Raw genomic sequence first — 15,882 nt, 5'->3', positions numbered from 1 at the left:
TATTCACTACATCCACTATCTCAACTAATAAAACCATCCAGGATAATCCATTGGATTGATCTTCTTATCACCCAAAATCACCTCTTCGCCTTCATTCATTCTTAGTCTAAGTGACTTATTTTCCATAACATTAATTGTCAAACCTATAGTTGTATCTAGAACACTCAAATCATCTGTGTCATCTTAGTCTATAAGGGTTTTACTTTTCCATTGTGTTCTATGTTCAATATTCTTTCTATTGTATTCGATAGCCTTTTCCATGTTTCTTTTAGAATAAAGTCCATAGTGGCAATCCATTTAAAAAGATAGCGGCCACAACCCTGCTTCTATACTTATTCAACACTAAGCCAGCAACTGACACCCCTTCCAAGATTAATAGCAGCAATATTATTATCATTATGCAACCAGTTGCTTTAATGCATTTATCTAGAGTCAGAGTGAACATTCTATCGTTGTAACATAGAGCCATGAAACTTCATTGTAATCTTATTATTTGCTTTTAATTTTTCCCCTAGAGGCACTTTATATTGAAGAGGCTGTCATAAGAACTTTGTAAGGAGTTTATGCGATAGAAATTTCGAAGCTTTAGTGCACTTTTTAGGACTCAAAAATAGCCGGATGGCAACCAGCCTCCCTTCCATCCTTTTTTTCGACTCCAATCTCCCAAAGACATCCGATCAGAATTTCAAGATAGCCATTTTGTTCAAATCTGCCCAAAGATCAAATAACTATATCTTCTGGGTTGATAATCCCTAAAAGTCTCCAAGGCAAGACAAAATAAATTATGCTAGTTGTCAAATGTTGTCAAAAGACAAAATAAATTATGCTAGTTGTCAAATGTCAAGATACATGGTTTTTATTTTTAAAATATGATTTATCTTATCCTGGGTCTCCAATAAGGGTTAAAGAATTAAGATGAATATTTCAAAAAAATATTTAGAGGACCGTTAAACGAAATCAAAACTCGCTATGTGCATACTGGTTGTCAAAAGAGCCTACCAGGAATATCAAAGGAACGAACTGAGGGTATTAAGTTGAAAATGTTGGGATATGTAGAAGGGAATGTTAAAGAGGAATTGAAGAAAATTGGACCCTGCTCTTTTTAGATGTTTTCCCCTCAACAGCAATACAAATTTTGAAAAGGCTATTTTTCCAAATATTCGAAAGGTTAAATAGCTATGCCTCAGGGGGTGACTTAATCCCTAACATTCTTTGGGGCAAGGGCTGTAAGCCACACAAGTTTCCTACATTTTACACATAAAATCTGTATTGCGAAAAGGGGCATGTTTGATCCTTGGCCTCCAAAAAGGCTTAGAGCACTAAGATGAAGCTTTCAGAAAATACTTTTGTGAATGTTGAATAAAATCCAAACGCATTATAAGCATGATGGCAGTAAAAAAAGGCTGAGGGTCTCAAGATGAAACTTTCAGGGCATGTCGAGGAGGATGTTGAATAGTAACTGAAGAGCAACCATCCTCCTGCCCATTTTAAATGCTTCCTCTGCTCAACACTGATTGAATTTTGAAAAATCCATTTTCTTCAGAACAGTCAAAAGATCTAATAAGGCCTCCAAAGGCCTCCAGGGATCACTTAATCCCTCACGGCCCGTGGGATAAGGGCTGTAAGTTATGCAGCTTGTTTGTTATATATATGTAAGGTTTGTTATTGCGAAAAGGAAGGGGTGGTCGATCCTAGGTCACCAAAAAGGCCAAAGGTGCTAATACGAAAGGTTCAGAAAATGCTGAGGGGGTGACAAACAAAATCAAAACGCACCGATGGTGGTCGAAGGAACGGGCTAAGGGCATTAAGTTGAAACTTTCAGAGAATTTTGATGGGTAGGCACTTTAGGCACTTGCCTATAGGCACTTTAAATTCCCTACCCAGGTAATTAGCATGCCCACCATAAATTCTCTATGGTATCTCCATGCTCGATATCATTCCCAAAATATATGCCTATGAAAAAACAAATATAAAAAAACCAAGTATATCCATAACTAGCTTATCATACCTTGATTATGGGCCTCATGTATTTATGTTAATCTGGATGATCTTCCCTATCCACAATCTATATTAATACTTCATGAATATTAACTTAAAATTTATTACTGATGCTCCTAATTCCCGACAATCTCAGAAATTCAAAGTCATTTAACTTTGTACTAATTTAACTTTTCATAATTTAATCTAACCTATGGTGACGCTATGACATCAAAAAGAAGTTCACATTATCTGCGGTTGGGAGCCACATTATAATAAGATAAGCCTCCCACGTAGCCATGCCGGCGACCGGCGGTGAGGGCATCGGTCTCCCAGTACTATATATATATATATACTGGACTTGTTTTCCAGAGATGTTGCCCGTCTAACTTACTCTATTTTAAACTTTAAGCTCTAAGAAAAAAACGGTTGCATCCTGCCATTTAGGGTATTAATAACAACAAAAAGTTTGAGATGGCTTAAACTCGTCTTACGGATGAAGTCTGATTGATTGTCAATAATCGTCCTGTTTGGCTGACCCTCTAAGACCAAAAAAAGGGGAGGTCATCCTCAAGTGGATAGGAAGAGGTTGTAAGCAAGGATTAAAGGGAAATTGGAACTTCTTCAGAAGGTATTGAAAAGAATGCTTTTAAATGATTGGAATGGAGGAAGCGTGTGCTTAACTGTGTCGTCCCTTGGCAGCTTGATTCTGCAGTAAGTTGTTAGTAGTAATCATAGTAGCATTCTGATAAATTAAATTCAGTGCATGGAATTACCGTGGCACCATGTAATCTAAAGACAAGGGCTAAATAAAAGAAAACAATTTATTTGACAGATTTTAAGAGCCCATGTAAAGTATTACCTTTAAATTAAAAAAAATGACAATAAATTTGGTGGCGCTATTATACATTTTTGTAGTTTGTGTGGATCCATTTTCTTAACATAATTCTGGCCAGGAGTAAAGCGTGTTATGGGCTGCCGAAGCACATCCTTTCAAATACCATTTGAATTATACAATTGGCCATAATACAATTGGCCATCAAAAAATATACTTTTGATTGAGATTTAAAGCTCTGCCATTTTCCAAATTTGTAGTAATTTTACAAATTAATACAGTTTTAGCTACATTAAAACCTCGTTCTGATCAGAAGTGGGCAAGCCAAATAAGTCAATAAATTCCGCTAATAACTTTTAGCAATGCCAATGAGTTTACTAGCAAATAAGGTCTAGAAAGCTATTATAATAATAATAGTAATAATAATTTATTTTTGACCCGCTACAAAAATCAAAGCGGAGTATCAATAAAAGAAACAAAACAAACACTACACAAAACAAAAAAAACAAGAAACTAAAGCAAACGAGTAAGGCCTCTGTGGGCGGGCAGATACTTATAAGTAGACTGGGGTATTTTGCCAGCAAGCTCTGTGAGCTTCGACCCAATATCCGGGAAACTATAAATAGATATGAGGCTCCTATTCCCACACTATGGAGACACCAAATAGCGATATTTAAAGACATAACTATGGGTGATTCACTTTTAATCATAAAAATTCCATAGGTTTTGCTAGAAATGGATGCAAAAACAATATAGGCTTTCCAAGATTTCGAAAAAAATGCAGCCCATATTTTGACAAGAACCATCTTAGAATTGATGTGTTTACATGCTATTTATGTCTTGAGGGCAATATATTCTTTTGTACTACTTTTCATGAAATACAGGCATATAGCAAAATGAGTCCTGTGCCTCAGGGACAAATATACCCCCTGACCCATTTCAATTAGAACCACTTTCTCGATTCTTAAAATTCTTTTCACGTCAATTATGAAATCACACCTTTTGACAGTTTTTAAGCATAATCATGTCGTCAAGGGCGGATCCAGGATTTTTTTTTAGCTGGGAGTGCAAAATATACTACTTCAATAAACTAACAAAGAAATATCAGCAATTTAAAGAGAACCTCAACGATTATGCGCCGTGGGTAGGTTGTAGAAATGGTTGTAAGTTAAATCTAAAATCTGCTGAGGGTTAAAGCTATAATAAATCTGTTAAAATTAAAATAATATAAAAATTTTGATATAAAAAACAGTAAGCTATAGAAACCACCCCGCCATAATGAAATGAAAAGCAGTTCACTTTCTACGTAAAATATGACATTTAATATGACAACATGATATTAACCCCAAACCCACCATAGCGTAAGGGGGCACGCCCCCCACCTGGATCCGCCACTGTATGCTGCTTTGATTGCCAATTTATGTTTGTATAAATTGATGTATGTTGAGACTCTTCTAAAGTTAATCTTATTGACAAAAATAATCTTAATCGCTGTCAGGTGTAATCTGTAAGTTTATTTGGTCAGTGACATCTCTCACTGGCACTAGTGACGTCGCTGTAAACCACAAAATCAGCAAACATTTTAAGTTTGTAGGAGCAAGTAGTTTTCAAGAAAATGGTATTTTGACTATTATTTCATATTTGATATCATTGTTTAATGTTATTTTTTCATAAGTACTATTTTTGAGCTGAAGTTTTTAAAAATTGGGTAGTCGGAGGCATGGTCTCCCATAAAGTAAACACTATAGGCTAATAAAAAAGTGAAGGGCCACCCTAGGTCAAGCCTCATTAGCCTAGATTCCTTATTCAGTGCTATCTTTGACCTGACGCTCCTGTTCCAAAATTATTATTCTTATAAATTGAAGTAGATTAGAGGTCAGGGAAAAGAATTTTACATCTAAAACTCATTATTCTAAGGCCTCAATAGCCCAGGGTACCTTTCTCTTAAGAAAGGTTAGCCTAGGCTGCAAGGTAAATCTTCAGTGGATATGAATTGGAAAAACCTTTTAGGACAGAAGCTGGATGTTTGTCTAGAATAAGTATGCAGGTGGACAATTCAATGTTTCTTCTAGAAGAAACATTGGCCTGTTAAACTTAAAAAGTTGTCTAGCTTAGCATTAGATTCCTTGTTTTAACATATGTTCTAAGGAACATTGGGTAAAATTCTAGTTAATTGACTTATTGCTATCTCAGGAAGGGTTTAGGTAAGGAAAATGAAACTTTCAGGGATGAAATGGATGAGTCAATTAACTAGAATTTTACCAAACATTGGTCAATATTTGGTAAAATTCTAGTTAATTGACTTCTTGCTATCTTCAAAAGGGTTTAGGTTAGGAAAATGAAACTGTCAGGGATGGGTCTACAGGCTAAAGTATGTCCCGAGAAGGTATTTTAAAGTACCCTCCTCCACTCCTTCAGAGGTGCCATTTGGGGGGGGGGGGGGGTCAGGGGTGGGCAAATGCCCACCCAGATTTTCCAGGGGGGTCCAAGCTTCCACCACAAAGGGAGGGCCCTTTGCTGGCCATAATAATCCACTATGTCCAACATAATCCATTCTGTCCAATTGATTTGAAGTTACTGCATGCCTATTAACCAAAGAGCATAATTACTTGACAACCCTTGGGGTAATAATGCTATTTGCTATTAATTATTGTAAACTTTGAAAGTAGGTAAGATACATAAAAAAAATTCTTGGGTTCTGTCAAATGCCCATTTCCTAGATGATAACATGACACAAAGTGAGTCAGGGGGGGGGTCCAAGATGGAGTTTATGCCCACCCCAAGATTTGGTCCAAATGGCGCCTCTGCACTCCTTCTCCCTATAGAGGGCCCTGAAATTTGCCAACATGACAGGTCTATACCTATTGAAATTTTGATAAAACAACATTTTACCATAATTTTCAGTTACTAGTTGCTTCAACAAAGTTAAAGTGTTAAAGTTTTCAGCTTTAACAAAGCTGAAAACAGCTTTGTTGAACTTCAATTAAGCAGAAGATCTATTTTGGAAGGTTTCACTTTTGTAACACACATATCTTTAAAGGTCATCAAAGGTCAGAGCCCTCTAGAGAGAGAAGGAGTAGAGGTAGTTGCTTCAAACTACCTTCCCGGGCCATACTTTAGTCTATAGATTCATCCCTGAAAGTTTCATTTTCCTAACCTAAACCCTTCCTGAGATAGCAAGAAGTCAATTAACTAGAATTTTACCCAATTTTTTGCTGTTCATATTATAAACTTACAAATAAAGTGAACATATCACTCTGCTTTTTTTTATGTCCTTTCCAAATATAATCATTTTTTTTTTTCAAATAATCGCTTTTGCTGCAAATTGATTTACTCCTACATATACCAATGCATGATATATATTTGCACATTACAGGGGTTGGAGTAAAGTTTAAACTTACCTCTCATTTGCATCAAAAATAAACTTTTCTCCCTCCCTCCCCCCAATATACAAATACATACCCTGAATTGCTATTTATAGCCTAGGGGTGGGGGGTAAAATTCATTTGCAGCAAAAGTGACTATTTTACTTGGAAAGAGCATAAAACAAGTTGTATGTTCACTTCATTCATAAGTCAATAATTCATAAGTCAAGAACAGCAAAATATTTCCTGGAACATATGTCAGTTGCATCCAACTTGTTATCAAAAGGTAGCATAAGTATTGAGCAATTCACATAAATGACCTATGAATAAAGTGAACATACCACTTGATGGCTTTTTTCATACTCTTTTTGAATGTAATAATTGCTTTACTTGCAAGTTCAACCATTTACAGACCCTCAAAGATAGGCTAATACATTTTTCTCCTATTTTATACACTGCTTATATGCCTCCATCAGCATCAGTCTTGTTAAAACTTGTTTACTCATAAATTGAATTTATAGTGATGAATTTGCTAATCAATAAAAACATAGGAAATACATAATTTGGGCAATATATTTGGTTATGGTTAGAAAGGTTAGGCCAGGTTAAAATTGAATTTGTGAGCACTGACAGGTCCAGGAGGCTGGGAGGACCCTAGGCCTCCCAGAATTTTTTCTGGTGCCCTCTTATCCTGTTTTTATTTCTTTTTTACTCTTTTTTAGAATAAATTTGTCAATTTTGTCAATTATTGGCACCTTTTTCACTCCCCCCCCCTAGATTTTGCTCTAGATCTGCCACTATTTGTGAGTAAAGCAATTATTATACTCAGAAAGAGCATAAAAAAGGTGTCAATTGGTATGTTCATGTTATTCATTGGTCATTTATGTGAACTGTTCAACATTTACCAAAAGCTGTACACCTCTATAGGATGACCACCACTAGAGTCTGAAATGTATGAAGTCTAAAGAGTATGAAACTCACCTCCCCTCAATTCAAGGGAAACAAACAACTCATAGAAGGTGTCCAGCATTTGACCAAATCCCATACAACTTGAGGAACCTCCCTTACCATGAGAAGCTTGTGAAATTGGACATTACAACCCTTATTTACCAAAAGAAAAGCAATGATGTCAATACAGCTTTTAACTATCTGCAAACCAACACTAGATCAAGCCTTCTTCCCATCAACCTCAACCAGAGAACCTGGGAAACTCCCAGAAAATGACCAGACAAACTACCATCCACAGAGAATGCTACCACTTCTTTTTCAACCATGTTGCTCCACTTTGGAATCCCTTAATCAATGAAAGCATCCAATCTCAAAACCCAGAGTCATTCAAGCATGGTTTAAAATAGGACTGGAAGCAGAAGGGGGGGGGGTATCCATGCTGAGACCCCCCAGAGTCTTCAACCAAATTTTAAAGTCATCACTGGCAGATGTATTGCAACAAACTTTCCTTTCATGCCTGGATAATGGAATTTAAGGAATAAATCAAAATAACTCAGAAATTACCTATTTTTTATAGGTAATACCAGCTTTTAACTATCTGCAAACCAACACTAGATCAAGCCTTCTTCCCATCAACCTCAACCAGAGAACCTGGGAAACTCCCAGAAAATGACCAAACAAACTACCATCCACAGAGAATGCTACCACTTCTTTTTCAACCATGTTGCTCCACTTTGGAATCCCTTGATCAATGAAAGCATCCAATCTCAAAACCCAGAGCCATTCAAGCATGGTTTAAAATAGGACTGGAAGCAGAAGGGGGGGTATCCATGCTGAGACACCCCAGAGTCTTCAACCAAATTTTAAAGTCATCACTGGCAGGTGTATTGCAACAAACTTTCCTTTCATGCCTGGATAATGGAATTTAAGGAAGATCTTGGAACTCAGAAATTACCTATTTAACCATTCCAAGACTTAAGCTAATTTTCAAAACAATCCTTAGCAACATCTATACACTTGTCTCTTTATTGTTCTAATTTTTTTTTATTCCTCCTTCAACCATGCGGTTTTTCTATGTCAGAAAGTTCTTCTGTCCAAAGGGTTAGAAACTCCATTTGAGTTATACAAGAAACAGTTGTTTTTTTTTGTGCTTCTGCAAAGCACAATCATGCTTTAACCGAAGTAATGAAAGCACTGCTATCTGGCATGTGTGAATCCCCATGTATTAGAAATCATGATTCCTTCTTAATGCAGTTTGTGGTAGAGCCACAAGAGCAGTTTGTGGTAGAGCCACAAGTTTAGTTTCATATCAAACTCTTTGGCTTGCTCTTGCTGCTACTTTTGCACCTGATTATTATCTTCATTATTAAATCTGAAATGTTTTCTGTGTAAAGCCTATGTAAGGGGTCTCAAAGCATGAGAACCTGAAGAGTATGTTTGAGCAGCAAGAGGATTTTGTAAGAATTTTCCACCACTAAATTATTTCTTGGTTTAGCAGTGCCACATATGGGTGCACATTGTCACCTTTAGTCAAGAGTCCACAATGATTTGTTCAAACAGCCATAAATTTTCTAATTACAGCACTAATGAGATAGCTTAGAAATTGACACATCTTTAGACTCGTTGTTTCATCCTGAATCCAAATCTTTGTTTGCATTGAAAGTTAACTTTACACCCATCCCCTTAATGCGTAAATATATACTCTGGGTTGCAAATATGCATTGAATATAAGTTGCTCTTTCTTCAAATTGGTTTAGAAGTTGATAAAATAACAGAAAATTCATTGCAAATACACAATTCAGGGCATATATATACATGCACATTTGGGGGAGGGTATGGTTCGACTATGGTAAAGGTTTGATTTTTCTCTGTGAAAATACACAACTATATTTGCTGCTGCTAAATCAAGAAACACTTCATAGCAGTTTTAAATCACCCCTACAGACCTGACATTGCCCATTAGGCTGTCATTTGTTTTGACCCCTTGAAGAGGCTATATATAGAAAATATTATTGTGGGCAGCTAATCATTCCTATAACAGTTAAACCACCATAAAATCCTTTTCATAACAACTAGAAAGGGCATTGTTTCACCATTGGACTTGTCTAAATTTCCTCAATAAGCATATTGTTAATTTGACTATTTTGACAATGTGCAACATTAACAATTCTAGATGTAGATGATAGTTAAATTTGTCACTAGATTAGTTCCTAGGCAGCAATTAAGCATGGGTGTGTTTTATCCGTTTTTAAATGGACATTTCGATGGATTTTGTTCAAATACCATGGGAGAGCACAGTATTAAATGGGACAATAAAATACCATTAAAATCAGATTATGGATAAGATTTGGGAGTCTGGGATACTAGTCAAATAAATGAATTTGGAGGTTTTGAGACTTCAGGGTACAATATTTGGGTTTAAGATTGAAGTTGAATACATCCAAGTTGGTAGCTGCTTATATTAGGAAGAAGTGGTAAATGGATTTGGAGATAATTGACTTCACACCAAGGTGAGGAGGGTTTTTTTGTTGTTGAAAAAAGCTTAAGAAAATAGGAAGATGTATTTTAGAGTAATGATTAGTATACTAGAAGCCACTGTGATTATAATTAAGAAGTAAAGTATTGAAAGATGGTTGCTCATTTGACAGAATGTATGTCAAATGAGAAGGTCACAAAAAGTGCAGTATGTAAATAATAGATGATAGTTAACAGTTGATAATTATCACAAACACACTCCTTACTCTTGAGCCTTAACTTGAAAAATGCTGCCCTAAATTGCCTAAGTTGAAAAATTTAAGATGTACATTCTTAAATTTGACTAAAGTGTTTAAATCATAGACAGACTCTATCATTGATACTTTCAATTGAAGGTAAGTGTTGTGAACCATAACATTTTACTTATATAGGGTAGGATATAAGGGTAAATTTTGTTAGAGTTTACATGTTAAAAAATGTTTTTTCTTGATTGTAGCCAGCCAATTCTTAGTAGCCAAGTCCTAGTCTTCTAAAAGCATCATATGTAGTAGACTTTAAGGCTTTTCTGAGTTATTCTTAGTTATTCTTGGCTGTAAAATTAGCTTATTTGCAAAGTTTTATATTTTTTCTTGTGTAAATTTTGGGGAATTAATCATTATTTTTAAAAATAACACGGATTTCAGGATTTAATCTTCAAACATGAATATCTCAGCTCCTAATTAAGACAAAGTCATGAAACTTGTTTCAGATTATAACTATTGAATAATCTTTAATATGATTGTACTTTTGAAAATGAATTTTTTTTTTCTCTAGGAAATTCTATTAAATAAAAAAGCAATTTTGAGAAAAAACACCTTTCTAAAATATTGGAGAAAAACATGTCGTTTTGATTAGTATGAGCTTAAAACACAAGTAAATACAGAAAGGTTGCCAGTTTTCACAAATCACTTACTCCAGGTGGTATGTGCCAAGCATTGGGGGAACTCTGTAGCACACTTGACACTCCAAGATTTAGCCTATACCATGTGGTTAAAAGTAAGCAACCCCTCAGTTAATTGCAAATAGAGAGAAAAGGCAGCAATAGACCTGCTCAAATTATTGGACAATTTAAGCTTAATATCTGATTATGGCTTGCGAAATTATTTCCAAAAATATTCTCCCTGATCTCCTTGCCCCCATCTAATGTTCTGTGACAAGATGGCATTCCAAAAATTTCTTCAAGAGATGCTCCTCAATCTGAGAAAGGAGTCATTCCTACAAGCAGCAAGTAACAAACTTGTGGAATCAACTCTCTGAAGATACAGTGACTGCTGATTTGAGAGATGTATTCAATCAAAATCTTGACAAAGAATGACAGCAAGATTTCCTGTACAACTAGGAAGCTGTTGAGTCCTCAACCTTCAAATGTAGCAAGCAACCACATCAAACAACCTACAGAAGTTGTAATAGAGCATTACAATGATGGAAGATCCCTAGATTTGCTCCAAGCTGCAATTTCAGTAATTTAAGTTAATATCTTCTTACCAAACAGGAATCAAAATTAAATGTATACATCAGTGAATAACTAAGAACTTGTAACCTTTTTATAGAGGTGTCACCCAGTTTCCATCACCTGGTATTCATCTTGGAGTGCCATTTGTGCTGCATAGTTTTACCATGCATGGCACAGACCCTGCAATGCTTAGCACAGTTTCACCATCTACTTGGTGTATGTTATTTCTGAAAGTCAGAAACCCCTTAGTACTTTTTCAATAATAACTCAAGAACATATCAGATTGCTAATTTGAAATTTTTATGTGTTTTATTGTTATCATGTTTTATATTGTACACAAGTAAACAAAATGTATTTCTTATGAAAACTATTTAAAAAAGTAGCTTTTTAATTTTTTTTAGGGGGGCAGAATTTTGTATTTGTGTACTTGTGGTGCATACCATATTAGAGCTCATATAAATAGCTATAATTTGGTGCAAATCTTGGTATAATTTGATTTTTAGCTGTGTTGGTCTGAAATGGACTATCCCACAAGGAATTACCAGCAAGTCACCATTACTTCTGCAGCTGGAAAGCTACATGAAGGGATTGTTAACACAGCAATATTGAAACACTCGCCAATCAACTATTTGTGTCATGTTAACATGGCTTTAGAACTGATTTGTCAGTTGAAACAAACCTAACCAATTCATATGAATGTGTCACTGACCATCTAGAACAGGGGGCTTCAAGTTGACGTTTTGTGGACTGGGGAAAACACTTTGACTGGGCAAAAGGGCAAAGGTCTGCCAAACAAGACTCCAAATCAAGCTTCAAGCCATTAGTGTAAATGAGGATGCAGTTGAGTGTGATCCAGCTTCTTACAAATCAAATGGTTAGAATATTTGGCAAGGAAAGAAAGACACTAAGCTGGCTGAAGTGGGAAGTGGAGTGCCCCAAGATACATTCTTGGGGACTACCCTATTCAATATATACATAAATGATGTGACTACAATCCTAGACAGCAGAGTAAGACTGTACACAGATGACTCTGAACATATTGATCAAACAGACACAGAGTAAAGATTGTGCTGCCAATTCAACAAGATCTCAATGCATTTACACACTGGACTAACATTTTTAAGCTGGAATTCAATGCATACAAATGTAAGACCATCCATCTTGTAAAGAAAAACCCATGCACCCAGTACAATATGGATTGTAGTGATGGATCCAGCAAAGATATGTCCTGAGCCCTTTCAGAAAGAGACCATGGTTTAATGGTTGACAATGAGCTTAGTTTTCTTCTCCATGTGTAAGCAGCTATTGTCAGGGCCAATCACACACATAGGGTAATTAAAAGGACATTCACTTTAAGATCCTGAACTGGTATGACCAAGCTCTACAAGACTTTAATTTGACCAAGGCTAGAGTTGGGAAATGTTTTGCATGCCTAGTCAACAAGATCAAGGCTAAAAAAAACTAGACATCAGTCTCATAAGCTTTCAAACAATAAGCACCTCCCAGTCTGAGAAACAAGTTCTTTACCTATAGAATTATCAGCTCATGGAACTCTCTCACTATATACAGTGACCTCTGGCAGCGTGGATTGCATCCAAATTGTCAGTGGACAGGGAGTGGTTCAACAAATCGTGATGCATCATTGAGGACACTCCAGACAAGTCAGATTATTACCATCAATGAATATGGGATATACAAAATTCATCCTCACAAGTCTCACAAGCTTTCAAATAATAAGCAAATCCCAGTCTGATAAACAAGTTTTTTTACGTGTAGAATTATCAGCTCATGGAACTCTTTCACTGAGAATTCAGTAACCTCTGGCAGCATGGATTGCATTCAAATTGTCAATGGACAGAGAGTGGTTCAACAAACCATGATGCATCATTGAGAACACTCTAGACAAGTCAGGTTATTACCACCAATGAACATGGGATATACAACATTCATCATATCAACAGCAAGTGTTATTTAAGGTAATGTCCAAGTTTAAGAACCTACTGTCCATGAACGATATATTTTAATCAAAATTTCTGTTCAAGACTAGGCACCATACACGTACTGGGGGTATTGCCCTGCTTGGCCAGTGTCTAACATTGCACAAATATTTTGTTTCAAATATATCCTTCACAAACATGGAGAATAGGTTCACAATCTTGGGTATGATGCATATAGTCTGAGATAGGTGGGATGGGCTGACCATGAAGACAAGACCTGTCGCGATTGGCTGACTACAACCTTGGAAAACTTTCTTTTTGAATATTTAGCCTCAACATAACTACCCTAACAGCCTTGGCTACTAAAATATTGTTCTTATTAACAAAACATGTCTTAGATTGAATCTATCAATAATTGAATCTGTCAGTGATTCAGATACTTTTATGTCCCATGTTCCAAATTGGCAGTATTTTCCAAGATTAAGATCAACCTTTAAATATTTGTCTGTGATTAGATTCCCTCAGTACTTCAGGACGAATTGTTTGATACAATTGGCCCTAGTTTCCCTACAAAGGTTAAAAATGGTGGTGCAAAAATAAATTCGTATATAATTATCACTGCCTCCCTGTAAATCTAGGAACAAATTAGGTGCAGAACTTGGTGTTTTCAGTTATGTATTTGTGCCTAAAAACACAAAACTGACTTATATTATTAAGTAAATAAATATCAAAGAAGTATGATAGTAAATAATTTAGAAGTAATTATAGTATATAATATAGTAAGTAATTATATACTGATGTAGTAATTATAGAATGAATAATATAGTTATTAATATAAATATTAGAGAAGATGTGTTGTAGATCAGAGAAACACGTTTCCATTGCAGTTAGCAAAAATTGGTATAATACTAATGGTTCAATTTGAGGAAAAGATACCAACTTCAACAGAGGAAAAGGGACTTGAATGTAAGCATCTAAGTTTTTCTGTCATACAGAAACGTGTACTACCAGCACCAAACCATTGTCCCAGAATCTTATAAATTGATATCTTTATTAGGACCCTCAATGCATTAAATGTATATTCAAGTACAAACATAGCCTCCCTCCCTTTAAAAAGGAATCTATGGATTTTATTTCAAAAAAAGCAGAGTTTTACTGATATAGACATTAAGTCAGAATTAAAAGAATTGAGTAATTTTTGAAAGGTTTTGGAGTAATGTCCAATTACAGTTGGGGAAAGAACCAACTATCTTTATTATGCTCTAGAATTAACAAAGAAAAGTAAACAAGGGAAAACAAACTATAATCTTTATGAGACAAATGGACTGAAGTAACATAGAGTAGGGTGACTTGATACCCTACTCTATGACACCTTATCTAACTCCACTTTTGCATTTTTTTTTCAACCATTTCTGTTTAAATAGTTATAGTAATTTATTTGTTTTGCTACATTTTTTGAAGTTATAATCTTAGCAAAAAAAGTGAAATATCTTTTTTTCATTCAACTGCAAGTAGTAAAAAATATGTGGTGTCAAGTCACTTTGTGGGGAGGAGGGGGTCTCTTGAAACCAGCTGACACACCAAAATGCGATTCGTATGTTATATTTCCCTATATCAAGTCATAGGGCTAATGTAGACAATTTTATTGCAGATTTTGACCAAGTTAAAGCTAAAAATTCAGAAAAAAACACAAAAATTTGCTGAAAGGTTAATAAAAAACTTAAAAATAGTTCTAAAGCAACTGTGTTTACATAAAACTGAAGGAAAACGTTTTAACTTTTTTTTTTTGGGGGGGGGGAAATCCTAGTGTCACAGAATTAGTCATTGCTTTAAGAAATTGATTGATTGAGTGTTGTTCTAACAACAGTCCATTTCCGTGTTTCCATAGAAACAGGAAAATGTCATAAATCCTTGTAGTTAGCACTAGTAAGTTGTTCACTTAATTTAATGTCAAATGTAATATAACATATAACATTTTTTATTTTGTGTCTAAATAAAAATTAAGAAAAGATTTTTTAACTTTTGGGGAAAATATCCAAGTGTCGCAAAATTTCAAAAAAGTCTGTATTTAATAATCTATTCCTGGAGAAACGGGAAAATAGCATCAAACCTTGCAGGTAGCCATAGTAAGTTTATTTTGATGATATTTTCCCACAGAAACGGGAAATTATCATTAAATCTTGCAGGTAGCCATAGTTCTAAAGTTGCAAAGCAATTTTACTTACATAAAACTGAAGAAAAGTGTTTGAACTTTTGGTGAAAAAACCCAAATGTCACAAATTAGTCAATATTTCCTGTTTCGAAACAGTCCATTTTTGATGATATTATTCACAAGAAACAGGAAAATATCATTAATCCTTGTAGGTAGCCCTAATAAGTTTGTTCACTTTAATTAATGTTATATGTAGACTATTTACAGACACAATAGAAGATATTTCTTGATGTTATGCTTGTTCTGTTCCTGCATGGGGCACCTCCTATTTTGCTAAGTAGTTTTTCGGCTTACGTGTGGACAAGGGAGTGGGATTGGTAGTGGAGTGCGGGGTTCCTAATCTGCATTTGTTGGCAGGTTAGAATGATGTATAATATTCAATTTCTAAAAGAGTTCTATCATGTAAACAACAGTGGTTATAATTCTTGTGACCAATATAGGCTGATAGTATCATTTTCGCCCCTAATTGATAGCATATTAGATATTATGATTATTTAGTTATTGTTGGTTTTTGTGACATTATTCTTTGTGTAGGTGCCAATTTGCTACTTATCTGTGTTTTTTTTAAAGTTTTTATATATTAATTATAATATTCAGCTGCTGGCCTAATGTAAATACTGTTTTGGCTTGTGATTATTGTT

The 15,882-nt window shown here is 35.1% G+C and overlaps 1 protein-coding gene across 1 annotated transcript in view; it reads left to right on the top strand.

Moving 5' to 3' along the window:
• Positions 1-4,355: 4,355 nt before the first annotated feature.
• Positions 4,356-15,882, top strand: part of LOC136024730 (ubiquitin carboxyl-terminal hydrolase 46-like) — an 86,851-nt gene continuing 75,324 nt past the window's right edge. The window contains exon 1 of the mRNA XM_065700160.1: positions 4,356-4,430. Coding sequence (XP_065556232.1) covers positions 4,428-4,430 — 3 coding nt within the window. The 5' untranslated portion in view covers positions 4,356-4,427. The remainder of the gene's footprint in view (positions 4,431-15,882) is intronic.

The sequence above is a fragment of the Artemia franciscana genome, chromosome 3 (genome assembly GCF_032884065.1).
Source record: "Artemia franciscana chromosome 3, ASM3288406v1, whole genome shotgun sequence".
Taxonomy (NCBI): domain Eukaryota; kingdom Metazoa; phylum Arthropoda; class Branchiopoda; order Anostraca; family Artemiidae; genus Artemia; species Artemia franciscana.
The sequence above is the reverse complement of the archived record's forward strand: the minus strand, read 5'-3'. Positions and strand labels throughout refer to the sequence as shown.